At 34.2% G+C, this 26683-nt stretch overlaps 1 protein-coding gene across 4 annotated transcripts; it reads left to right on the top strand.

Moving 5' to 3' along the window:
- The first annotated feature begins 677 nt into the window (after positions 1 to 677).
- LOC106139237 (venom dipeptidyl peptidase 4) lies at positions 678 to 25312 on the top strand. 4 transcript variants are annotated; one of them, XM_060944577.1, is made up of 19 exons: positions 9693 to 9817; positions 11142 to 11212; positions 13948 to 14222; positions 14259 to 14434; positions 15218 to 15312; positions 15608 to 15685; positions 16422 to 16686; positions 17336 to 17505; positions 18096 to 18187; positions 18594 to 18711; positions 18962 to 19054; positions 19408 to 19544; positions 20105 to 20312; positions 20531 to 20715; positions 21362 to 21556; positions 22418 to 22575; positions 23108 to 23193; positions 23568 to 23693; positions 24231 to 25312. In XM_060944577.1, exons 2-19 carry the CDS (start codon positions 11165 to 11167, stop codon positions 24318 to 24320), a joined length of 2595 nt encoding a protein of 864 aa, XP_060800560.1. In that variant the 5' UTR covers positions 9693 to 9817; positions 11142 to 11164; the 3' UTR covers positions 24321 to 25312. The 4 variants fall into 4 exon arrangements, with proteins under 4 accessions (XP_060800559.1, XP_060800560.1, XP_060800558.1 ...); XM_060944576.1 differs by lacking the exon at positions 9693 to 9817 and adding an exon at positions 678 to 937 and having other exon boundaries at positions 13948 to 14434; XM_060944575.1 differs by having other exon boundaries at positions 13948 to 14434.
- Positions 25313 to 26683: the final 1371 nt, after the last annotated feature.

Genomic DNA, 26683 nt, shown 5'->3' with positions numbered 1-26683 from the left:
AACTTGTCACTATTTGAATCTTAATTTGCCTTTCAGTCTTTTCGTGACTGTTGGCTCTGTCTACCCCGCAAGGGTATATACTTGTATAGACGTGATTAAATGTTTTATGTTTTGTTATATTTACTGAATACTGATGTTTCTCTTCAATGGGAATTTTGGGAATAATCACTATATTTCGTGTGTTTAAAAAGACAAAGTTACCTAAATGTTAAAAAGTTGTCTCTAAGATATGAATGCATTATCATATCAAAAAGTTAACCATAGTCCTCCTATTAATGTTTCTCGGTTGCGTTAAGTTTGCCTTTGGGAAGGAGCCAGGGATCCTTAGGGCCATGATTTGATATTGTGCTAGTAAATGACCTTACTTGTACACACAAACAAAGCATCTGACCTCGTCTGACCTTCATGGCCAATAGTGACTTCCATGGTCCAAACTAGGGGAAGCTGTCTGATACGAAAGTGCTTGTGTGAAAGGTTGACGGAAAGACGAGACACATCTCTCCCGTTCTAAAGATCCCAAATCCCCGCGATACATACGTAATTATTCTAAATAATTCGTTGCTACAGTCCCAGCAATAATTGTCCAATTAACCTGAAGCCGGATTATGAGAGCAGAGTCGAGTGGATAAGGCAGTGCAGCAATTTCGCGCCAGTATCTCCCCGCCTGCCGACGCCTCAACACTCACGCCTGGCCTCATCGTCAATTCCATGTTTATTTACAAAATATGGCCACATGTAACCGCAGTGGGGTTAAGCCGCCAATTTATTCATAGTGATGTCAAATGTCAGTTGAGTTAAATCGATTAGTGATGTCAAAAGTTAATTAAAGTGGATCAATCGATTGTTAGTAGATAGGTGTTAATTGAGTTTTGAAACTTTTATGTGGAGTAGTTATGTGGTTTTATCCGTGATTGATGACCAGCCCTCACAGTATTGGGTGAGTTTTGGACTTTAATAGACTTCAGGAAATAGAATCCAGTAATTTCATTTCTTTTGTGTTTTTTGTGTTTGTGTAATTATTTTTTTTAAAGAGTTTTATTTTTATTAAAAAGTGAATATTATGATTTAACAGTAATTACCTTTATTCAGTTATTGCTACTTTGTAGGTCCAATCGGCAGAGACAGAAATAAACCAGAATAAGACCTGTATACTGTACATTAAGGATGCAATAAATAAATTTAATTGAAATAAAACAAGCATAAAGTCCCGCTGACATAGGTATCCATCAGGTAAACAGTGTTATACCTACCTACTTATCTGAAAACAAATGTTTCACCGTTCTGAAAATCGAACTCAGAATCCCTGAATGATAGACTGACGTGTACCACTGCACTACGAAGGTCGTAATGAAATTTTTTGTCATTGTGTTTAGATAAAGATTTTCGCTGACTAAGCGCCAATAATATCATTATAAAATCGTTAATTGGTTTCGCTAAGTCAATCGACCTTAAAGTAAGTGGTTAGAATGTAAAATTGAGAAAGGAGACTGTAGTGAATTACCTATATCGTTTTACACCTTAAATTTCATAACTTAATATAAATTTTAGAAATGATCAAGTTTATGTAGGTAAGGTCGATACTTCAATGGTCGAAAAAATAAGAATGCAATGGATTAATTTAAATAAGATTACCTAAGTAATATACTTACATAGGTACTTACATGAAATCACGTCTCATTCATAGTAACCCTAAGAAACAGTCTTAGCTAGACTTAGACTAGACTTCTTACTCAAATCCGAATCCGAAATGATTGTATCAAACAGTAAAAATTAAATTTTTACATGCATATATAAAATACATAAAACCACTAGTAGGTGGAGACTACATCTTCTCTCGCTTCATCCACATTTATCACGCTTTTCATGTAATCAGACATGCTTTACTAAATTAAAATAAATATCATCAATGATTATTATACAAATGCGCGTAAAAACTTGTGTAAATACGAGTTGTTGTCTAGGATTGACGAATCACACAGCTTGAGCTAGACCTAATGTTAATCCCAGACTTTGTTGAGACTTGCGTTTTGGAATAGTGACATAAGAAATAAACTTTATGAAAAAAACTTTATATCGAACTGGGGACGATTTATGAATTGGCTATTGCGCCACAGATGTCGTCAATTTTTAACAATGTAGCGTTTATTCTGCTCAAACCTATCAGTCATCAACGCCATGTGCGCGCGTACTGTCAACAGCATATTAACCTACCTAAATTCACTACAAATTACTGCGACATAGAGTTCCAGCTGTCGATTGTACTAAGATCATAGCCCACATAGAAATCAAGGCCTACAAGAGACATTTGAACAAAACAAGCCATCTTACCACAAGTACCTTCAAGTATACTAAAGTACTTAAATTTTTTGCACCAATTATGTATCATGTACCAAATTAGTTTTAGTGGGTACTATGGTTCCGGGTGTAACGTGTTTGCTACATTCAATAGATTATTAGTTTAGATATAATTTCTATAGTGTATGTGTTCCTCTATAGTGAGGAGACTCGCCCTCTCATAAATTGACATATGGTATAAGAAGAATAGTTTTTCGGTTACATTTACATAACGTGTATGCTTATTGAGGTAATGTATGTGTTAAATTGTACTGCTCCACTAATCATACAGTACACAACCTAGAAAGTTATGTTAATTTTGTATATTTTTACGTAAGACATGATAATGGATTTGAAATAGATATTGACTTAAAAAAGAAAAAAAAATACAATCGTAAAAAGTAGTTCAAGAATTTCCTTTACAACAAAAGATGGTGTAAGTTTGTATATTCAAATGAAAAGGTGGCCAACATACAAATCGATTGTATATATTCAATATCTTTTGCACATATAACGTAAAACTTGAGATAAAAAAACACGTATAGCTACTAAATAAAAATGTGTCATAAATAAACAAAAAATGTATTTTGCTCTCAAAATCTCACCGACATTAAACCTACACCTCTATATTGTCTATTCAATTCCCAGCGGATAACAAACTAAATCTCACATAAAGTGCTGAATATTGAAACAGGTTTCTAGTATATAAACAAGCACTTAACTCGAGCTAACTCAGTTTAGAGTTTTGAAACTAGAGTTTAGTTCTGCATTATTAGTTTGAACTTTCGAACAGTCAAGGATTTATTGGCAAGCACTTGTATTCGTATTGGTAGCAAGGTACCCAAAAAGCAAATTTTTGTGACCAGAAGAGGTCTGATTTTATTTCCCTTAAATGATTAAAAAAAGAAAGGGTGAAAAGTTTAGTAAAAAGAAAAGAAGTAATTTAAAATTCTCCAAAAAATTAACATTATTTATACCTAACTGCTCGTAATTGTGATTGTTTCTATTTGCACGACAAAAATAGCAAAAGAACATTTTATTTCATATCGTTTAAATTAAAGTTTTTTTTAAAAAGGTCCTATCGTATTTTATCTTGTAAAAAAATCACGTTCCGATAAATTTCTCTTTCTTACCTAACAGCGCGACGAATGGGCCCTGAATATCAACTGCGCTACATCGACGACCTTATCCCCGATACATGTCAATGTTGCCGAGTCCACTGCAGAAAATGTAAACAGACCAGTTAATTGTCTGTCGCAAGTATGATGAGGCTAAAATAGAGAATATAATGATAATAAAATAATAAAATACAAAACAGTCACTTCTCTTCCCCAGAGGGATAGGTAGAGACAACATCTTTCCAATTGTCATGATGCCTGCGAACATCTTTCCGTTCACCCACATTAATCTCTCTTCTTGCAAGCTCCTCCTTTTATAGTCTCTTGACCTGACCTTTCGCCAGGACGTCTCCGTCTTTATAATCAAGGTACTTTAAACAAAATTACATTATTCCTTAAAAATATATTTCGACCGTGGTGTATTACTGAAATCGTTAGAGCATCCCTTATTACGATAATATTTTCACTTAAATTGGCATTTAAGGTGACTTTAAGAACCCCCCTAAATTATTCGGTACAGCCAAAGTAAGTTTCTAATCCAAACCGTCCTTTCACGTGGTTTAACACGATCATCAGATAGCAATCATTATTCTTTCCGGATTAGAAAGACATTTAAACTTGAAGAAAAGTATCCATTGTCATTTTTCATACTCGACACTATCATATGTAAAAATTCTTTGAAATGAGCGGAGACGCGAGTAGGTAGTTCCCGGAGGGGTAGGCAATAATAATATAAAATAACTGCTACGTAATTGCGACTTAACAATTCTTGCAGGTTATATGTTGTTTTGTACTTTGATTACACATTTAAAGTTCCTACTTTTTTAAAATTAATCTTTTAGTAAATACTTTGATAGTAGATTGTTAGTCGTATTTAAAATATAGACAAGATATTTAGTTATTTGTTTACTGGGAAAACCCCAGAAGCGTTGGTGAGCAGAGAATACAGTATAATTATAACTTGTCATACTTAGTATACGAAAGAGGATATTCAATTTGTTTGAACAATATAAAAATATTACAGACTTTTATAAAGAACTGGTCCTGTGCACTTTTATGCAGCTCAAACAGAGACTTCTTCTGACTTCGTTTTGATTGGTTCTGTGCCAAATACAGTTTTTGATTGAGTTCATTTTTCATAAACTTAAAACAAAAAATAAATCTTTTATCTTTGTAATAATAATATGGATGAATATGGATTTTAAGGTTAAAAGACAATGAAACAAAAATATTTTCAAAAAGACATATGCTTGAATTGACAATGGAATTTTATAGATACGAAATACTTTGTTTATCCATCTGTTCTTACTGACGCGATACATTGGAATTATTTATTATTTTGATTTCTATGCATTGAACATATCAGCTTACATACTTAAATAATAGCTTTAAAAAAAGTTGAGCTTTTGAAGATATTGAAGATTAAGTTCAGAATACCCGTACCTGATAGTTGAAAGGGGTGTGGTTTGTGGAAAGATGTAGTTTCTGACTCTTTCTCCAGGAAAAAGGCATGAAAATAAATTTATTAACCGTTTTTTAGTTAGACAGTATGATATCAGTCACTCAAACAAAACCTGTTTAAAATTCTTTTGATGCGCTTGACAAATTACACCTGTTAGTTCTTATTGTATGCATTCGAATGGATAGACTATGCGTGGAGTGTCGCCTTTGTGTCCTACTTTAGGCAACGACGTGCTAACTGCTTATAAAAGGTACACTACACACCGTTGATGCAAGAGAGATTTTCACTTTTATTAATTACTTAATCGTTGTAAATTCGTGTGAAGCTAGTGAGTTTATCATTTTTGAAGATAAATTAATGAGTGTAACATTTTTAAAGGGAAATATTTAACGGAACAACTTCATCTCTTGCTCATGGATGTCGTAAAAGGCAAGAGAAATGCTAAATTGTTTTTGCGCAATCTTTCATGCTGGTCTAATACTAAAGAAAAATATAAAGTGTTTAAGAAAGAAGCAAAGAAAGAGAAAACAATTTAAAAAGTAAATCAAGGGAAAGGCTAATAAATTTTGCATTCTTCTTTTAGAGTTAGAATCAGCTATGTATGTGGCCTTTCAGTATTTTTAGGCTGCTGGCTCTGTCCACACTGTAAGAAAAAAAGATGTGATATATACCTACATATATGTATTTGTAGAAAGTTAAAATATTTTCCAGTATCCAACATATCAAATTGAATTGAAGAGTAAAATGTGTACTTTATATTTGTTTACATTTGATCAATGACATATTAATCAAACACCATTGATGGGTAATGAGTATGCAACGCCATTGGTTACAGCAATTCTATGGAGTATCGGTCTGTGTACATTTTAATACGGAAAATATTTGTCTCACAGTATCTTAAACTTCTCTTACTTTAATGGAACAATATTACCTACTGGATGTTCTACAGTTACCTCCAAAACAAAGTACGATTAAGTGTTGTTAGGTCACGATTAAGTGTCATTATTTCTCTTTATCATACAGTATTTCAGATGCAGGTATCCTCTAACAGAGAAAGGTGGAAGTCATTGGGCAGGCTAATGTTCAGAAGTGGATGTATTAGGGCTGATACGATGATAATGATGATGATACAGTATTTCCGTGTTTGTATTTAGATGTAACATTCTCGCTCGAGATTCGCTGAAGATCGCATTTAATTGATACTTGGAAAAGATTTGGCGAATGAGATTGCCTTGGTAAATATTTTGATGCACTTTTTCCAAGAGATGGAGAGATCTTATTCCATTGTACCAGAATACCAAGAGGATAACTTATAGGTACTATCTGTGTCCTTATAGTGAGGTTGTATTTAGGTGATGTCTGTACAAAAGGGAAATGGTTTGTACTTTAGTTTGTGTAATATAGGTATACCTTAATTGCTTTGGCTGACGACAAAAAGGCGTGAACATTACGAGACATGTTAATTACAACACGGTACATCCGCATTTATCAACCACAAAGCAATGAATAGAAACCGCGCAAACAAAGTTCAGTAAGTATGTTTAACACTGAGACATGGTAATAGACTTTAAAAACTAATAGTGAAAAACATATGGTCTCCCGAAAGTAATCATTTTTCTTCAGCAAACCAATTAGGTAACTGCATTATGTAATGAATTACATACTCGTATTGATTAAACATTTACGGCAACGTTACGGCGTACTTAGATGGACGTTAGGTAAAACATACAATATACATACATACCTACATAAAATCACGCGTTTTTTTCCGGAGGGGTAGGCAGCGACTATCTACATCTTTCCACTTGGCACGATCTCTGCATACTTCCTTCGCTTCATTCACAATCCACGTTAGTTAAACTGCTTCTAAAATGCTGACATGAGAGTACCTAAGGCAATAAATTTCAATCACATTGAAATCTTGCATAACCAACGATTTTCATAATAAAAAACTTACCAGAATTTAACCAAAATATTCTTTACTCGTTTCGTTTCCACTAAGAACTGCACTGGCTTTTATTTTTGAATCCATTACGAATAACGTTTTAATAACATCAGATTTCAGTGTAAAAGTTATTGCACAGACCCCAACGAGATAAGGTGAAGATAATGATGATGAGTTTTGAAAGAAAACTTCTGCTTAACTTTAGCAGAAATTAAACTTTTTTGCCTCTCGGACTACTTAGGTAAAACTTAGGTTGAATTTGCAAACTGTTGAATTTGTACTTTTCGTGTGGCAAGAGTGTCCGTGGTATTAGCAAAGCTGTGAGAAAAAGCTAATAATAAATATGCAGAACAATTCCTTAATGAAGTCCTCCAACTGAACATGGATGTTTGGTTCAGTTTACCAATGTCTTGAACCCGGGACCTTGTGCTTAGGTACTAATAGGTACCTTACTACTGCGTCAAAAGAACGAACTAAGAAAATCTGGTGAATTTGGTCCAAAAGTTCGACTGGCAGAGAATGCCTTGTGGCATTAAGTCCACTTGTTGTACATTTTACGTGCATAAAGTTGAAATAAATAAAATCTTTTATCAAGGCGATGAAAGATGCTATTAAAGTATAACCATTGTGCGATATGACAACAAACAGCATGATTGGATTCCAGTTGTGTAATTACTGGCCGAGAAATAATCAGAAGCACTCGTGATGGAAAGCCCCCCGGGGCCACCCCCTGCAGGCCCCCCAATTGATTGGATCTGCTGGGGACGATTTTATAAGGACATCTGTTTTCTGAGTTCTTTGTTGAACTCTTGTGTAACAGTAAGAAAATATTTGTGTAATTATCTGTTTGTTTGCGTTTGTGTAACGTTGTGGAGATGGTAAACAGCTATGCGAATGAAATACCGCAGTAATAAATAATAAATATACTTAAAGAGGCATGTGTTTGGGCTTTAAGTACATTTATCTCAATGTTTAAAATCATTTAGATATTTAAGGTTTATCTTAAGTAATAAATAGAAATCTGCGTATCGTCTCGACCTTTGTTACAAGCACACACGTTATTTTTTATATACGATACTATAGAAGAGTTTTAAGAAACTTTTACAAGAGAGAATCATAATAAAAAAATGTCTAATAAGATCTTCCATGGAAAGTTGATTTAACGCATTCATCAAAATCATACGACCATGAAATTCTAATTTGCAGTTGCGCCAGCGCCTAATAATCACATTAGAACCAGATCATAACTAATCTTGGCGATTAGCTGTAATTACGGCTAATGTACGAGTGATGTGAGAGCAGATGAATTTGACCAGACAGATCTCATTCATTTATAGCATTAATTTAAAGCGCACCCCGGGCTTTTCTCCAAAGAGATAGGTATACTTATGTACCCGGGACTAACGTCAAGTCCAAGAAAAAGAATAAAGTAACAGTCCAAGAGCTATCTATTTTATATGGCAGAAAATGTATTCACCGTGTTTCATATTTAAAGATGTTTTAATTGACTATGTACCTAAGTATGTTGTTTGTAACGTGATAAATTTAAAATGTATGTAGCATCTGTGGAAAGAATTTTTAAGTTCAGGGGGCATCAAAATCGGATGAGTAGTTTTGAGATACATATTTACAATTTTGTTATAATTTAAAAGTTAAGGTGAACGACTAGTGTTTACAATCGAAGTGTGTAGTGACGTGACATCGGTTTCAGAATAGGCCTGCATTTGCACTAACCTCACGAATAATTGCTCAACATAAAACTATTACGGAAGAATGAGAACAAGCGTTGCATTAAATTTTGATCAAATGATCCGATGAAAATTTATAGGTAGAAAAGTAATTAATAAAACGAATGAGTTTCATCGCAATCACAATCGGCAATTATAATTTAGAAAGTTATATAATAACACTATGCCTTTTATAGCCAAACGAGATTTATTAAGCTTATAGAGGGACGTAGAATGGTTTTATGCTTTTACTCGTAGCACACTAAAATCGAAATGTGAATAAGGATGAAGACTAATGTAAATATCGGGTCAGATAAAACATAAGAAAATGTAACCCAATTTATAAATATCCTAAATTTTTGGTAATAAGCGCAAACGTATAACGAGCAAGGATTTCAGGAGTCACATGATGAAATTAAATATGTAAAGGAAAAGATTATAATACGAGGGAAATTGAGAGGTACCAAAGCCGTCTGCGGAAATGGAAGAGCGTAGTAATCTTTCCATTTCGTTGCACCCCTGTTAGTAAACACAGGAACTCGCTTACCTCATTTCACGATCGGAATTTTATTTAAGATTGAGAATTTGTTATCAAATTGCTGAATAGGAATCAATGGAGAACATTAAAAATGTCAGAAAAGTGATAAATAACGAAATTGTATCAGTTGAAAATAAATGTGCTATGCATAATAAAACCCGATTAAATCGATTCATTTGAGAGAATCGATTGAAACATACAAATATACTTTATAGCATCAATACGTTCGATAAAAAGTTATTGAAACTGAATTTTGGATAAACCTCCAACTTAATATGGTCGAAGTCGGGGTTCTTGAGACGAACACGAAGCCTGGCAATCAAGAAAAGCGTGGGAATAGTTACATGGATGAGAGATGCACAGTAGAGTATCGTACCAAGATAAGCTGGCTCTATTATTTTAATCAAGGACTTTTGAAGCAAATACCTAGCTTATAAGCTATCGAGAATATGCTATGATAAGAGAGAATAACAAAACTAGTGCACATGTTACTAGTTTAGTTAATAAAATATCAGTTTTAGTACGTAATCGCCCAATATCTACATAATCAAAATTCAATTATCATAGTCTTGATAAACAGTTAAACCCTATCTATGTGATAGTGTAGTATCAATGATATCTACATAATCGAATAATTGATCTCAGTTCTTAGAGAAGTCGGCCGCGGGCCGGTCTTAGTTCAGTTTGGTGTTGGTAAGTCCTGTGTTTTTTTTTACTATAAACTTTTTTACTAAATCATTTTCGCGAGTTCCTAGTCGCATCATAAACGGTTGCCATTCGATTCCTGGGTCCACTTTTCATCACTTTTCTCTACACTTTGGTAGGTTTTTCCTCAGGTTTGAGTCCAGCTATGATAAATTCTTCTTCCTCCTGGTTTTAGTCGCGGTTGCATTCTCATCATTTATCCTGGACCCTAGATTGGGTGAGTCTGGTTTTTACACGAAGCGACTCCCATCTGACCTCCGCAACCTTTGCAGGTAAACCTAATCCGTATTGGATCGAATCTATGATACACATAATGCCACGTCCAAAATTTGAACTAGCATATTTTTAACCTCTGTTTGGTGAACATTGTTGGTTAATTGAAAGCAAAGGACTTCCAACGCCTTTTTAGTAAAGAATATCTAGTACTGTATAATAATTGAGACAGTGATAAGAGTTTTGACAGACTGACTAACGTTTACATGACCATAACGCGGAACCGAATCCTACACCCGAACCCACAAATGCTTAATTTTTTTAATTCTATAGTCACGGTTTACATTACGTTTATGTATGTTATGTAGGTATTCGAAAAAAAAGGCTTTTTGATTTTATGAAAAATGAACTATGTCAAATCAATTGCAAAAATTAAAAATGATACAAAGTTTTAATCACTTTATATATTTTATGAAGACTTACTGTTGTTGATAACAACGTGTTGATAAGTCAGGTGTAATAATTATTTGAGATTAGGTATAACAATTATATTATCGCTGGATATCGTATAATCAAGAATTTTTACGGCGGATTAAATAAGGCTCAAATTTTTGTTGATAAAAATATAATGCTAATTAAATATTGCTTATTTTTAAGAAGATAAGTAAATAAGAATACTGCGGACTGCTTGCTGAGCTGGTTGCTAGTCCATCCCACGTTTGTAAGGCCTTCCTTTTGGCTAACATTTATAATTGCGTGTTAAGGGAAGCCCCTGGCACATACTATGATTGTCTTCGCTTCCAGCCTAAATGAAAAACATGCACTAATTGAATTAACTTATTCCCAAGGTGTCATTCATGGAAACGAGATGAAATGATGTTATAAAAACATACATATTATAACGTCTATATCCTTTGCGGGGTAGACAGAACCAACAGTCTTAAAAAGACTGAATGCCTCGCACAGCTGTTAGCTTAATAATGGAATTGACATTCAAATAGTGCTACCCTAGAAGAATTCTAAGTTTATAAAGCTAACCCTTTAGCCACTATTTATGACATGGTGTTACTATATTTTAAATCGATAAATTTCTTTGCAGATGTGAGTGAATCGGCAGGCAGTATGGCGGAGAATAGCAATTCCACTATGGAGATGGGCACCAGTGACCAGGTAGGAATGATGTGTCAGTTACATACATAGATATTACTATCTATAGCTTTTAATCGCTTTGAAAAAGTGTCAGAATCAAATAAAATTGATTCGTCCATCAATAACATTTGGATCAATTTCCGATTGGGTATATGTATATTACAAATTGGCGTATAAAAGTGAGGACACTTTTTTGTTAGATGTTTTTCTCATCTGTGAATATGGTATTAATTTGATTAAAGGTTAGTTACCACAATAATTTGAATTATATCAATTTCCTTAAAAATATGTCTAAAAAACGTTACTACTTGTGTAACATAGGTAAATCTACTTCTTGGTACTTAGTCGAGACACTGGCTGAAAGAAAAAAAAGTGGTTCATAAACAGAAGAAAATTAACGCGCCATTCGAAATAATTTTAGCTTAAACAAATTTTAATAAGACATCTCAATTACGTAAAAACCTTTATTATTATTTTATATTATTATTTTATAAATAAATAATTGCCTTGTAATATGTATAAGTGTATTTGCAAGAGCAGTATTCCTTCCACCCAAATCTTTAAGCTAGATACTTAGGTATCTTTGATCAGTTCTTAAATAAGTAATAATATATATTATAATATTGATTAAATAATTCGATAGTAGGTTTTTTTTAAATATATATATGTCATATTTATATTTATGACAGATTTTTAATTCAGCTAACATAACATGTCTATCTCAACTATTCTTAAAAACATTTAAAGTTTATTTACTCTTATAGTTTACATAATTTGTTACTTTGTATTCGGGGAGTATATTTTGTCATAATAATCAATTTTTCAAATCGTTTCAAGTATTTCAAAGTGAGCGAGCATACAAATTTCGTCCTTCTTTTTTTCAAAGTAGGATGAAAAAAATATGACTGAGTAACTGGTAAATTTTGAGTTCAAGGATCTTATAAATGTTGTCAGATGCAGAACCGTGACTGTAACGACGGCAGGGCGTTCTCGTGCTTATTTTAATAATACGCTATAGCTTTATGCCGTGGGTTCATTTTCACAATCACAATAATTTCTAAAACGTGTACCTGTAGTGTAGTTGCATATTTTTGATTTATAATTGTTATTATGTAGGTATAAACATGATATTTTTAATGTTATGATCTTCAAAAAAATAAATAAAAATACTTTTATTGTAAAACAGACGGTAGGTCCTCATGACTTGCTATCTTTACAACAATGTGTAGTGAGTATTATGCAAACCAGTGTAATTTTTATTAAAAAATAAATAATGTAGATATACTTACTATTTTTCTGGTTTATTTCCTTTTGTTCTCAATATTGAATACAAGGTTATTGACAAAAAAACATTACTTGTACCTAATAAAAGAAACAAGCTGTTAATTTATCAAATTAATGAATCCGTCAAGGAATTCTACCGACAAGGTTAGACATTAAAAATATATCTCTATAAATTTTGAGCGAACTCACCCCAAAAAGTAAGTTAAAGATATGTTAATAAAAATAAATACCCTCTCGAAAAACTAAACCTATTTATAGAGCATACATACATGTAATACGTCTTTACCCCTTACGTGGTAGACAGAACCGACACTCTCAAATAGACAACTAGTAACATGAACCTACCTATAAGTTATGTTATTAAAGAGACAATATTCGCAAATCATCTACCAATACTAAAATTGTGTATATAATATTTGTGAATTGAAAATTACGCAAATTCAATAAACAAACACTTAGCGATAACCGTATTGATAACCCTGAGTTACTATTCAGATGAAAAAATCTTATCTTACCTCCATTCTACAAGCGGTGAGTAAGTCTCACGTACTGGCTCCCAGAGTGATGTGAGTAGTGTCAGTGGCAACAGTTTATATCGTGATGTTTTAAGTGTTAATGGTGATAAGAGAAAAGGTAGTGTGTTGTCTTCAATAATATCTTTTAGCAATGGTATAAACTTATTTCTGTGGATAGACCTAATGCGAAGAGGTCAACGGCTTTTTATCGGTCAGTATGTATACAATAAAGAATGTTAGGTAAGCGTAATAAAAATGAGATTTAATGATCATATTAGTGATTTTTGTATGTACCTCTAGTTTTTAAGGGCGAAATGTCCGTGAAAAGTTTTCTCAAATCGTGTTAATTTTTCGAATGCCAGAATAAGAGCAAATGTACCAAATTTTTGAATAGCAGCGATGTATCGCAGATTTGCGGAACTGTAAGGTTGTAAACTATAAAATTAAGTAGTAACTACAAAAATGTTTAATTATTTATGTTTAAATTATTAGCTGCATAACTTTTATTGTTTTAGACTTTTGGTCAAATGGAATATGGTAAGAATGTATTTTACTAGTTTTTTAAATTGATAGATTAATATTTATGTGTAATATCCAATTAAAATTTCACGGCTTTAATGTGTACCTGTGTATTTTTTTGACATGCACATTTTCATATAGTTTTGCTTTGGAATATTTTTTTCTTGTTAATTGATTTGAGCAATGTTCTTCATTTGTCAATGTTTATATGACAATTTTTAAGTTACACGAAATTTAGAGATGGATTTTGCTCATAATAATTGGTTAGGCGGATAGACGGATACTGTGGATTGTACTCAAACGATTAATTCGAATAAGTTGGTTAAGTTTCTATAAAAATACTAGTTTTACGAATACTGTTCTAAATACTTCAGTTACAATAATGTATCAAATAGTCTACATTTTTGCATAACTTAGTCCAAATCTTTTGCATTACAGGTACTGGTGGCCGCGAAGAAAAAGAAAAGGTTAACTTTCATACTTGGTTTCGTCGCCATGCTAGTCGTCCTAGCCGTTGTGGTTACACTAGTCGTAGTACTACCAACAGGAGACGGTGGTACTACAGAACCCATCATATCAACAACTGCAGGACCCACAGTGCCATCTACAATAACAGTACCGACCAGTTCCACAACAGAAGCTACCACGCCTATTGAAATACCACCGCCAACAACACCAGTTGTTACAACAACACCAGTTGTTACAACAACACCAGTTGTTACAACAACACCAGTTGTTACAACAACACCTGGGGGTGATACTGGAGGACCAACAGAGTCCATTTCAACTGATTCTACAACAGAAACAGTTACAACTGAGTCCACAACAGAAGCAGTTACGGTTCCACCTGAGACTATAATCGATTTGGAGGACATTATTGGTGATACATATTCCCCACCAACCTTTGATGCTACTTGGTCTGAAGGTACAGCTTACTACAAATAGTATTTATAACTGAATAAAACATCATTAAAGTTTAACTAAGTGGTCAAAAGTTTGTTGAAACATAAAAAAGGTCTTCTAGTCTATAGTCAGAATAGTATGGTAGACTTTGGAGAAGGTGTAATAATTTGCAAAGAGATCTAATCCAGTTCTATTCAATGAGACTGAAATGCATAAATTTGTTTGTTCTTATTATGTACTTATGATCCAGCCTCTAAAGGCTTAATGAATTAATTCATATATAATTCACAAGCAGTACAGAATTCAACAAACGAATGATCGAAACATAGGACTTATGTTTAAATAAGTTTCCCCATAAGTGCCGTGTGGTTCCCGGCACCAATACAAAAAAGAATAGGACCACTCCATCTCTTTCCCATGGATGTCGTAAAAGACGACTAAGGGATAGGCTTACAAAATTGGGATTCTTTTTTTGGCGATGGGTTAGCAACCTGTCACTATTTGAATCTCAATTCTATCATGAAGCTAAATAGTACTAGTAGTAATAGTAGAACGTGGCCATTCAGTCTTTTCACGTCTGTCGGCTCTGTCTACCCCGTAAGAGATATAGACGTGACCATCTGTATGTATGTATGTAAGTTCCCCATTATTGCACCAAAAATGTCTATAAGAACGTCATCGATGACAGAAAAATGTAGGCAGTACCAGTAGGCAATAACTTTAATTTATAAGTTCTCTATATTATTTTCTTAATCTGTGTTACCTATAAGTACTCGCAATACTTATGTGTTTTCATTTATTTCAGGAAGCAATGTTATAATTCGAAACGATAATGGTGACTTAGTTCTGTTAGATGTTGAGACAAATACAACTGAGACATTGGTTTATAATACATCTGAGGTAAGTTATTTTCCTCCATAGGTATATTATTATAATGTGAAATGGCACAGCGATAGTTAATGGCGCGATACAAACAGCGTGGCGAAAGCCATGCTCCGCTGGGATTTCTATTTTCTTAAATTGTCTTTTAACATTTAACTTTTTAAGTTTACTACTTATAACGTATAATTCCTACAGTACGGGGTAAAATTTTGATTTACAAATTAAAACCTAACTAATTCTCGTTGGTCTAACTAATCTGAAAATCTTTTTTATTGAGGAGGGTAGCTTTAACTTAATGTTTATTTGTTTGCAGATATTACAACGTTCTTCAAGAGCGGTGCTTTTGTCTCCTAATGGGGATGAAGTTGCATTGTCTTACAACGTCATACCGGTAAGTTACACTGATTTTGATATTATGTAATTATATATTTAAAAATCACACAGATGGATCTTGCCCCAAACTTGTGGTGGGATACTAACTCAAATATGCCATAGTTATTTAATAAAAACATAGTATTCAAGCCAGTCAGGAAAAGTTCTTTTTTCATCATACTCTGCCCAGGATTTGAACCCGACACCTATGATAGTATCTTATAATGTTTTAATTGTTTGAAGATCGTAATACAGCAATATATAATTAACTTCATGAATTTGATAATATCAGTCATGAACAATCATATATTATCTGTTTTATTACGGTTTTACATCGATTGTTTTATGGGCTGGTTACGAAACCATGCTTACGATGATAAATGTAGTAAAGAACTGGTAGTTAAGTACCTTTAAACAATACCTTAGTTTAAATTTCAATATTTATTATAACGCCAAACAATAACTATGACCTATCTTTCTTTATATAAATATAAATGATTGATTGAACATTAACGGAAGAGGCTGATTGATTGACTAAATGACATATTAACGTGCATCACATACCTTGGAATTTGACATGTAGTCTTTTATGTGGTTTAGGGATGCAGTATGAGGTATTACCGTATTTCCCGTGGCGAACGCAAATCACGGGATTTGTTAAATAAATAAATAAATATATATTTGTCGGGATAAATCAGCTGGCGGGCCCTATTATTCTACAGACAATCCCGTTAACACATAATTACTTATTTCAGCTGTACAGATACAGTTTCCTTGCCGAATACGCTGCGATCAATAGAGTTTCTGGCAACCCCGTGGAAATTTTGCCTCCGGGTGTTACCAGGAACACAGAGGCGCTGCTCCAGAATTTCGTTTGGGGTCCTACGGGAACCTCGCTGGCCTTCGTGTACCTGAACAACATTTACTACAAAGCCAACTTGACCGCTGATGCAGTACCAGTTACTACTACAGGACTGGTCAATGTCATCTACCATGGTATACCTGATTGGGTTTATGAAGGTTCGTTGCTATATCTTATCTTGTATTGATTATGATTATTATTTTTATCATCCAAAATATAATATTTTTTCTAACAAATTGATATTTGTTATTAAAATTAAATTAAATTATTTCTAAAAAATTTTATTTTGGAGATAAGGTTGCACTCGTAGAAATTGGAATATTACTTAAACGTCAACAATAATGCGTAGTTGTCTTGACTTGCACGCAGTTTCAAGCGCATTTGTTAAGCTATCAAATAAATCTCACAATTGAGATTAAACACATTATGAAGTCGCAATACTGTGACATTCACCAATACTTACTACCTACTACTTTACATAAAGATCCCAATAAATTTTAAGCTAAGGATAGCTTCAACAACTCTTTGCTAATTGTTTTATTTGCACTCAAGTAGTGCCGATACGTCTTATTTATGAGAAGAGAATAAAAACTTCAAATTTGCAAAGTGCTTTCTCACTTTCCATTTGTCTGTCTGTGATCTTTTGTACTAAACTTTTATTTGCTTGAGAAATTGGGAATACTTGAGGGTAATTTTTTAATGCCATTACAGACTCTTTCTACTTTAATTAAGAAAAGATAAAAGATAGTACATTTTAGAAAGAGAGTTTTCCAAATTAATTTCTTTGTGACCTATTAATTTTTTCAGAGGAGGTATTCTCATCTAACAGCGCCCTCTGGTTCTCTGAGGACGGAACTAAGATCGCGTACGCCACGTTCAACGACACGGACGTGAGAGTCATGAGGGTACCGCACTATGGCGTCCCCGGTTCTGTCATGTACCAGTACACTCAGCATCATGATATCCGCTATCCTAAGGTATTTTAAATATCCTAATATAAAAACTATGTAACCATTCTTTTTTATTTCTGGAAACATGTTTTTTCCTTTAAATACAATCGACCCTTAACTCTACCTTAAGTCGACCAGCTTCCATGTTAGAGAGTTATGGATGAAAGCGAAAGAAGTAGGCATAGATCGAGGCAAGTGGTAAAATTAAGCCCTGAATCCCTCAGGGAAAGAGAGGCGTGTTTAATTTTGTACGCTTCATCACGGCCATATACCTTATTGATAATAAATTGATAATTAAAAATGATGAAATGTATTCGATGATGACATCTCTGGGCCGACCTTCAATTATGGTTTAAGAGTAGGAAGATGAAATAAATGCGTACGGACTTTTGTCTGATCTGCGCACCTGATCGCAGACCAAGGAGGATTACTCACGAATCTTGACAAGGCATATGTTTTATCTTCCCTCTTTCTCTTACTCTGAAGTTAACCTTAAAGGTAGGAAGAAAGAGAAGGTAAACTTGTCGACGTTCGGGAAAAGGGGTCTTATCAATAACGTTGAAGAATCTTTGAAATCAAACTGTATTTACATTCATGAAATAACTATGTGGTTTCAGTCTGGTACCACGAACCCAACGGCTAGTGTTACCATTGTGGACGTGGACACTTTCGAAGACACCACCTTTGAAGCTCCGGAGGATTTGAATGAGTAGGTATTAAAATTAAAGTTTTAATTATTGACAATGATAAGAAGATTCTTCACCACAAGACTATGTATATATTTACTTTAACTTGGTAAAAACGTATTTGTGTTCATCGACTAGGTGATAGTCACCTGCCTCACTTCAACTTTTGGAGAGGAGCCCAGGGTGCGCTTATGATCATGATCCTAGATGGGGTAAGACAAGTTTTTACACAAAGGTACAATCGTCTGAATTCTGCAACCTTTACAAGATGAATGCTTATATTGAAAGCAGTATTAGTAAACCACAAGGCACTACGTATAGCCATACAGCTGAACGTGGCCTTTTTATCTGTTCGAGACTGTTGGCTCTGTCTACCCCGAAAAGGATATTAACTTAACTATATGTTTGTACCTATGTTGATGATTCCAGGCCCATCCTGAAGCCAGTTCGTTTCGTGACCAATGACGTCATTGCGCTAATGTGGACAAACCGTGCTCAGACTACCTTCGTGGTCGAACTTTGCACTCATCTTTCTAACTGCTCGCGGGTACGTGTACTTTGTGACATCAAAAACAGGGATTTCATTAATTGAAAAATTTATGTACATATACTTAAATATAAGAATTTTATATAACAAGAAATGATTTTCTGGACTTAGCATGAGTTATATTTTACATACATAAATCTATTATATGTATGTTCTTTTCTCTTCAAAAGAATTATATTGATTAATTGCAGGTACTTATGTTTTATTTTATGAAAAAGAAACCTTCTCAATATTAATTTTTAATTTTCAGATTTTCTCGTACACGGAAAGCAATGGATGGATTGACAACATCCCACTTATTTTCAACGAACAAGGCACATCTTTTATAACAATACTCCCAGCTGTGAGTACCCTTCTAAAACCTGAATTTTGAGGCGTTTTAGTACAGTATGGTCTGGGGCATGGAAGAATCCTTATGAGAGTTCCACTCTTGTAGAATTAACCAGAAAAAATATATTAGTAACGAAGCCTATTTTACTCCTGAAGGTTTTGTTCGTCGCTGTATTAAATGTCATAAAAAACTTATACCCTATACTGTTACCAAGGAATAAAAGTTGCACAGCAAAAAAAAAAAAAAAAAACAAACAAAATCCGTTTGGTAGTTTAGCAGATTGGCCAGTATAAACAGACAATAATTTGTTTGCTGTTTTGATATGTATTGGTTCATTAATATTGATATTGGGTATTCATTTTCAGACTGTTGATGGTGTGCGGTACAAGCAAGTGGTCCAGGTCTCAGCGGGCCCTGCTGGTAGTTTGTGGACCCTCCAGAACCGCATCAATAACGCTCACACCGTTACTGGTATCCTGAGGTGGACTACCGATGATATCATGTGAGTTGAATGCATCATTTTACCGGTTACCTAACGGGACACCAAACATTCATCAACCTTTCTATAAAACATAAATATTTAGATAGCGTGAGGTACAAGTAAGTAGTCCAGGTCTCAAGGTCCTGCTGGTAGTTTATGGACTATCCAAAACTGCAACAACACACATACCGTCATTACTATTTTAAGGTGGACTTCCACGTTAGTTGAACTTAGAAATTTGAATAATATATGGTTAATAACATGTCTTTATACATTACGAACTAAACTGTGCCAAAAGCCTGATATTAAGATCTTGACAGGTTTCTAGCCCATTGCTTAAAGAATCTTAAGATGATATGCTTTAGCCTCGATGACTTTTGAGCCTTTCCTTGGCTATTATATATTGGCCAGATGTGCTAAAAAAGCTTGTACTAGAAGAATCAAAATTAGCGTTTCGACTAACGGAAAATATGGTAAAATCTTTCAATTTACTTTGCCTTACACAAATAATTAATGTTTTTATTCTTTCTATCTCCTTTCTTAACTTGAATAAAAGACATTCTTACTTTTAAACATTCCAGCTGGTACAAAGCAACCCACGTCAACGACACCGCTGAACAACACATCTACAATGTGAATTCTGCCGGCGCCATCTCATGCTTCACTTGCCAAGTCCAGCCTTCAGAAGGCGAGTGCCTTTACAATGACGGAGAAATGAACAGGGATGGTCACCTGCTTACTGTCAACTGTTTGGGACCTAATCTACCCGAAGTGTACATCTACAACACGGTTAGTTTGTTTTGTTTACTCACAGCATCTACGAGTACATAGTTTCACATCAATCGAGCTGATGAGTTGACGTTAGTATGTAATTCGCAAAAAGGGCGCCTGAATCATTTATCATAAAGAAATTCCAACCCGTACTGTTTAATTAAAATGTGAGGTACACCAGAATTTAGTATTTACTCTATCACATACCTTCATGAAATATCACTTGTCGTTTACAGACAGGCGAACTGATTCGCGTATGGGCGGACAACAGCCAACTCTCCGAAGCTGTGGCGCCACTAGACCTCCCTGCGACCATCCGTTTGTCTGTACCTTCGGGAGCAGGTCTGCCAGAAATCGATGTCCAGATCCAGGCACCAGCAGACTATGAGAACCGCACTAATGTTCCATTACTGGTTTACGTGTAAGTCTTATACCTCGTATTTTGTTACTTTAGATACACCAGTTTTAAAAAGCTAAAGACCAATCAGATATTCAATAAGACTTTTACGTCTTTGTTTCAAATCTAGTTATCGCGGATTTTTAATATACACAGCCAAATCAGGCAGAGTTGTAAAACCGTATGATAACTTATTAAATATAGATTATTTCTAAGGTTTCCATTAGTTTTTCCCGCATGAATCATCTTATCAAATAAACGGTCTTTTAAGCTATAGGCTGATACATATATTATGTATGTAATATATAATCGCGTCTATATTCCTGCGGAGTAGACAGAGCCAACAGTCTTGAAAAGACTGATAGGCAACGTTCAACTGTTTGGCTTAATGACAGAATTGAAATTCAAGTAGAAACAAATCGCTAGCTCAAAGCCTAAAATAAGATTCTAAGTATAAAATCCTATCCCTTAGTCGCCTTTTACGACGATTTATGGGAAAGATACACAGTGGGCTTCTTTATGCTATTATTGCCGGGTACCACAAGGCATATATCAATAGGCTGAAGCCGAAAAAAAAAACGCAATTTATCTTCTTGTAATAAAACCAAGTAGTTATGGGTAAAAGTAAATTATTATTATTTTTTAGCTTAAACACCGTGTGATTTTCCAGATACGGAGGTCCTGATACGGCCTTAGTAACAAAAGAGTGGCTGCTTGACTGGGGTACCTCCCTTGTGAGTCGTCACGGTATCGCCGTGGCTAGAATCGATGGGCGAGGGTCTGGTCTTCATGGAGTCGACAACATGTTCGCATTGAACCGGCGACTGGGGTCGGTGGAAGTGGAAGACCAGATTAATGCCACGAGGTATGAGTGTTCTCCTTCTCTTTTGTAGTGATGATAGATAAATTTCATGGGTAAATTGCGCAATTTATATTGGAGTGGTTATTATTGAATATTGATGTGGAAGAATTTGCGATAGGCTGCAAATGAGAAAAAATCTGTGTGACATATAAGTTTTCTGGTTATCATGTTATAATCATTAATGGTCTTGTTAGAGGTGGAACTGATGCTCCAAATGTAGATGTCGCATCGACCATTGACCACTGAAGCTCTGACGCATTACTGTACATCAACATATTTAAAATCTAATGACCCTAAACCGACAAACAAAAGAAGTGCAAGGATATTGGCAAGTGGAAAGATGCAGGTTCTTTCTTCTTTTCCGGAAAAGAGACATTCTTTTTTATTTTACATTACCTTTGTTTGTATGTACATTTGTACATAAACACTCCTTTTTCCCGGAGGCATAAGAGAGACTTGATCTTTTCAATTGCAACGATCCCTGCATACTTATTTTGCTTCTTTACATTCATAAATCTCTTCATGCAAGCTCGTCGGTTTCGGGTACTATTGACCTGACCTTATACCGGAACGTCTCCGATTTGGTCAAGGTACGTTCATCTAGGTCTTCCCAGTCCACCAGTGCCATTCGGACTCCATTTGTATATTTACTTAGTCAAACTACTTTAATTCATCCTCTGGATCTGTATGTAAAATCTACAAACTAATCTATAATCTAATCTGTCATACAGGTTTTCCACACCAGTCTCTCGTATATATCATTATTCTGTAACTGCATGGTTCACCTAACTTCTTATTTTTTTACTCTGTAATTCAATGTGGGAGAAGAAAAAATAAAGATTTATTATTTTTATATTATACCAGGAGTCTCCACACCCTCCTGCCGTGGTTGGCCAGCAATCGCACGTGCATCTGGGGCTGGTCGTACGGAGGGTACGCCGCCTCGCTGGCGCTGGCTCGCGGCGGCGGCGTGTTCCAGTGCGCGGCCGCCGTCGCGCCCGTGGTCGACTGGCGATTCTATGGTATGCCCTTGTTTTGTTCACAATCAACTGAGAAGCGAATAATGGTAATGAACGGGCCGAGGGTCTGTTAGGTCGTGACTGAATTAAAACAGAATTTTGCCTGTTCAAGGTGCGTCTTATCGTCGTCTTGTCTTAGTTTCGATTTTTTTATAAGTCTGTCAGTTTTGGCCATCTAAAATGTTAAGTCAAAGAGTCTGTTTGTACATGGAAGCTGAACGGCCGCTACAGGTATCATATTTTTAACGACTTCTGATACTCGTAGCATTGCATAGCGGCGGTAATACTTAAATGAAGAATGTTTCTCCTGATTGAATGCGATTTTGTGTTGTTCATTTTGACTAGCTTTCAGTAACGTAATAGATAATAAAAGATCTGCTAATGGTGACGAAACAAGAGCACGATGGGAATACGGTGTGACTGTTAAGTCTTGACATTGGACAGGCCGTGTGTATTCTTGTTTGGTGAAATTAAGATATTCGTTTTAAGGGGTTTCATATCATCATCATTAATTCTATTTTTTTTTGTTTTTCAGACACTATTTACACGGAACGGTACATGGACACTCCAGCCAACAATCCCGAAGGATATTTATCATCTTCGCTATTATCTGATGAAGTAGTGAGTATTAGTTGTCATATTTCTACTAGCTTTTCAAGATTCAACCCATTTCAAAAGGGCCGGTAGTAAAGGACAGAGTTTTTTTTTTATAATTTGGTCAGACATATTCTGTCTTACCTTAGGTATGATGATTCATCAAATTTTAATCAACTGCGTTTATAAGCAAGAATTTTCTTTAGAACAGGTCACTTTCTACTTTCTTCCACTCAATCTGTTTTAGCAAACACACACGAGTTTCTACTTTCGGTAGGTTTTATCGAAGATACCTTGTCCAGTAGTTCACATTTAAACTGTGTTTAGTACTTACTAATTAGAAAACATCTAAAGATGAAGAAACCGACACATTATCTTAAACTTTTACTGCTATTTTTCAGGCGGATTCCCTTCGCGACAAACATTACTTCCTGATCCACGGCACGGCTGACGACAACGTGCACTACCAGCACGCCATGCTGATCTCCAGGCTGCTGCAGCGGAGAGACGTATACTTCACGCAGATGGTATTTCACATACATTTACATTTCTCCTTCCTACATTCATATAATTACGTCTATAGACCTTGCGGGCATGACAGGGTCAACAGTCTTGAAAGACTGGCATGCCACGTTTAACTGTTAAGCTTAAAGATAGAATTGACATTCAAATAGTGGCAGGTTGCTAGCCCATCGCCTTCAAAAAGAATCTTAATTTATGACAATTTTTTTAACTATGGCTTCATAAAGCTATGGAATTTATATTCAGAGATAGTAACAGCTAACAACAGTTGCTATCTCATTGGCTGGTGGACTGGCAGGCGGAACAAACATATACATACATAAGATCATGCCTATTTCCCCGAGAGATCGGCAGATCATTTCAACTGCCATAATATAATCCCTGCTACATAGGTACTTAATTTGCTTTATGAATATTTTAACGCAAGTTTTTCAGTTTAGTTCAGTACTTTCTCAATTATTCATTTTCTCAAAATAACCTAATTTCATGCTCATTAAGCAATTTATTATTGAGTTTATGATGTTATTATATTTTTGTTACAGAGCTACACAGACGAAGATCATGGTTTGATCGGAGTAAGACCACATCTCTACCACGCCCTCGAGAAGTTCCTATCAGAGCATTTGTTCTAAAATAACGATCTTTCGAAAATTTGAAAGAGGTTTTTTTTTAATGTGCCGACATTTTATATATATATTTTTGAGATATATAGGTGTTCTTTTAACGGTTTCTAGCACAAAATGAGATTTTCAAAATTATTTTTTTCCCTTTAAATTTAATAGCACAAATATCAGTACAACTTATTATAATTCATCATGATTTTTTGTAATTTAACTAGATTAAAGTGAGTTAACGTGTGCCAACTAATACCTAAAGTTACCTACCCAATATACAAGTATTGTTATATTTTCATTCATTTAAATAAATATTTATCATCTTTCTTTTAAATATGGTCAATTCACGCACGCTTGAAGAACAAATATAAGTACCTAATTAATAACAAAGATCAAGAGTTATTATATTATTATAATACCTAAAATAAAATAAGCCTTTTGCGAAGTGGTCTTTCTTTGAATAAATTTTAAAAGCTTACTTCAAAATAAGTAATTTAGTATTATCTTTACTTGGTCATTATTAAGATACGGCTAATTTATTATTCTTTAAAAAGCTCTCAGCCAATCATTTGTGATAGGGTCAATATGAAAATCGATTGTGATTGGCTGAAAGTTTTTGTATGTTTAAGTATGCGTGTTCTAAGTGTGACCAAGATAAAAAATTAACATGAACAAAGTATTTTCAATTTTACGGTGTTACCTGTTTTAGTGCAATAATAAATAATTAGATAGCTATTAAAAGTCATATTTATATAAATCAACTTGTACATATTTTTAATGTCAATTTTTGAATTTTATTCTGTGTATTTTAAAATAATTTACAATATTTAATACTACAGGGTTACCAGTGAATAATAACAAGAGTTTACATTTTTATGTATGAAAGTATTTCGAAGTACCTTATAGAATAAATAGTGATGTAAAAATGATGACAGATATTAAATATATGTAGATATTAAAATATTTAATGTACTTTAAGTACCGGACGTCTTAATAAATGTTTTTAGATATGTTTGCTTTTATTTACCCTTGCCACATTTGAAACCAAATTTCGAAACCAGTTTCTTGAGATTAATTAAGATTTGTTTTCCTTCCTTCGAAATTGGTTTCGTTAAAAGAATAATAATATTCTTATCTTCGACAACAATGACGACAATATCACGGCTGTTTCTTTTTTTAGATTTCAAGAAAATATTTTTATAAATTTGTCCGAATACAAAAAAAAAATAGATCCGATCCGATGGGACTGACATGTCTTAAAGACAAAAGTACCTTAATTAAATAAAGATTAAAAAAGTATGTGTTGTACGTAGGTATTCTCCCTAAAACTTTCAAAGGCGGGTTATGAATATTGAATCTAAATCTCCTCACAGCTTGAAATATATGTATTAGTTACATGCTCTCTTTCAGTGGAAACCTTTTATTTATCGAAGGGGAAATCCTTCACATAGCGTTAGTAAACCGGTCGATTTCACTTCTTTTATTCTTAACTTACTGTACATTTTAACCCGATTGCAAAGGAAGAGTCATGTTTTGCGCGTATCTTCGGTAATATTCTTATTACCCATATCTTTGAACCGTGTAACAGATTCCCATAATTGAGGTATCGCAAGATTTGTCTTAATAGCCTAAGAGTTCTTTCTTAACTTGACGTTAAAATAGCAAACTCAGCGGCTGTGTAACATCATTCCATTTAGTGTTTTATTTTATCTTTTACACCTAACATTTTGTCTTACTTAACTGTTTAGTACCTATCATACACAAACTGGAAAGTAGGTTTCCATTAGCGCCACAAAAGACCCATCCTGGACTATGTGTAAAATGCTATTGAAGCCTTTTATTACGGGGAAAAGAAAGGATCCCCGTAAAATAATAATAAGTGATGTACTATTGGTGAGTTTACTTGAAAATGTTTTTATATACCTACTCAATTATTTCGTAAACACACATCTTTATGCTTATTAGGGAAGATAGAGTCTCGAACAAGACTCGATGTATAGCTGGATGACTTTATAGAATTAATATTGAGAGATAGTGATAGGTTGATAGCCCATAGCTTAAAACAACAATAACAATGTTATTCCAATTTCTATGATTACAAGTATACTAGTAGATTTGGAGCTTTATTTTTAAATCGCGTCACATTTCTTTCTTTCGGTCCATAAAACATGCCGACAGTTCGTTTTACACGATATATCTTTACAGGCGAATAAAATTCAAGATCAAGACATAAATTTTAAGGACACGCTGTCTTTTATTATGATTTCAGCTGATTCCTTTTTATGTTAACAGTAAAAAGTAAATTTAGCCACAGAGTTTATTAACTAGAAGATGTTTTTTATAAACACCATTGTGTTATACCCACGTTACTCTTCCTAGGC

The sequence above is a fragment of the Amyelois transitella genome, chromosome 6 (assembly GCF_032362555.1).
Source record: "Amyelois transitella isolate CPQ chromosome 6, ilAmyTran1.1, whole genome shotgun sequence".
Classification (NCBI taxonomy): domain Eukaryota; kingdom Metazoa; phylum Arthropoda; class Insecta; order Lepidoptera; family Pyralidae; genus Amyelois; species Amyelois transitella.
The sequence above is the reverse complement of the archived record's forward strand: the minus strand, read 5'-3'. Positions and strand labels throughout refer to the sequence as shown.

What these genes read in the sequence shown, in the direction of transcription:
- LOC106139237 (XM_060944576.1), top strand. Translation starts at nt 11,165, where the DNA reads ATGGCGGAGAATAGCAATTCCACTATGGAGATGGGCACCAGTGACCAG. An exon ending in TGTCTTACAACGTCATACCG is followed by an intron (nt 15,686 to 16,421) that starts GTAAGTTACACT and finishes TACTTATTTCAG; the next exon opens with CTGTACAGATACAGTTTCCT. An exon ending in TTATAACAATACTCCCAGCT is followed by an intron (nt 19,055 to 19,407) that starts GTGAGTACCCTT and finishes ATTCATTTTCAG; the next exon opens with ACTGTTGATGGTGTGCGGTA.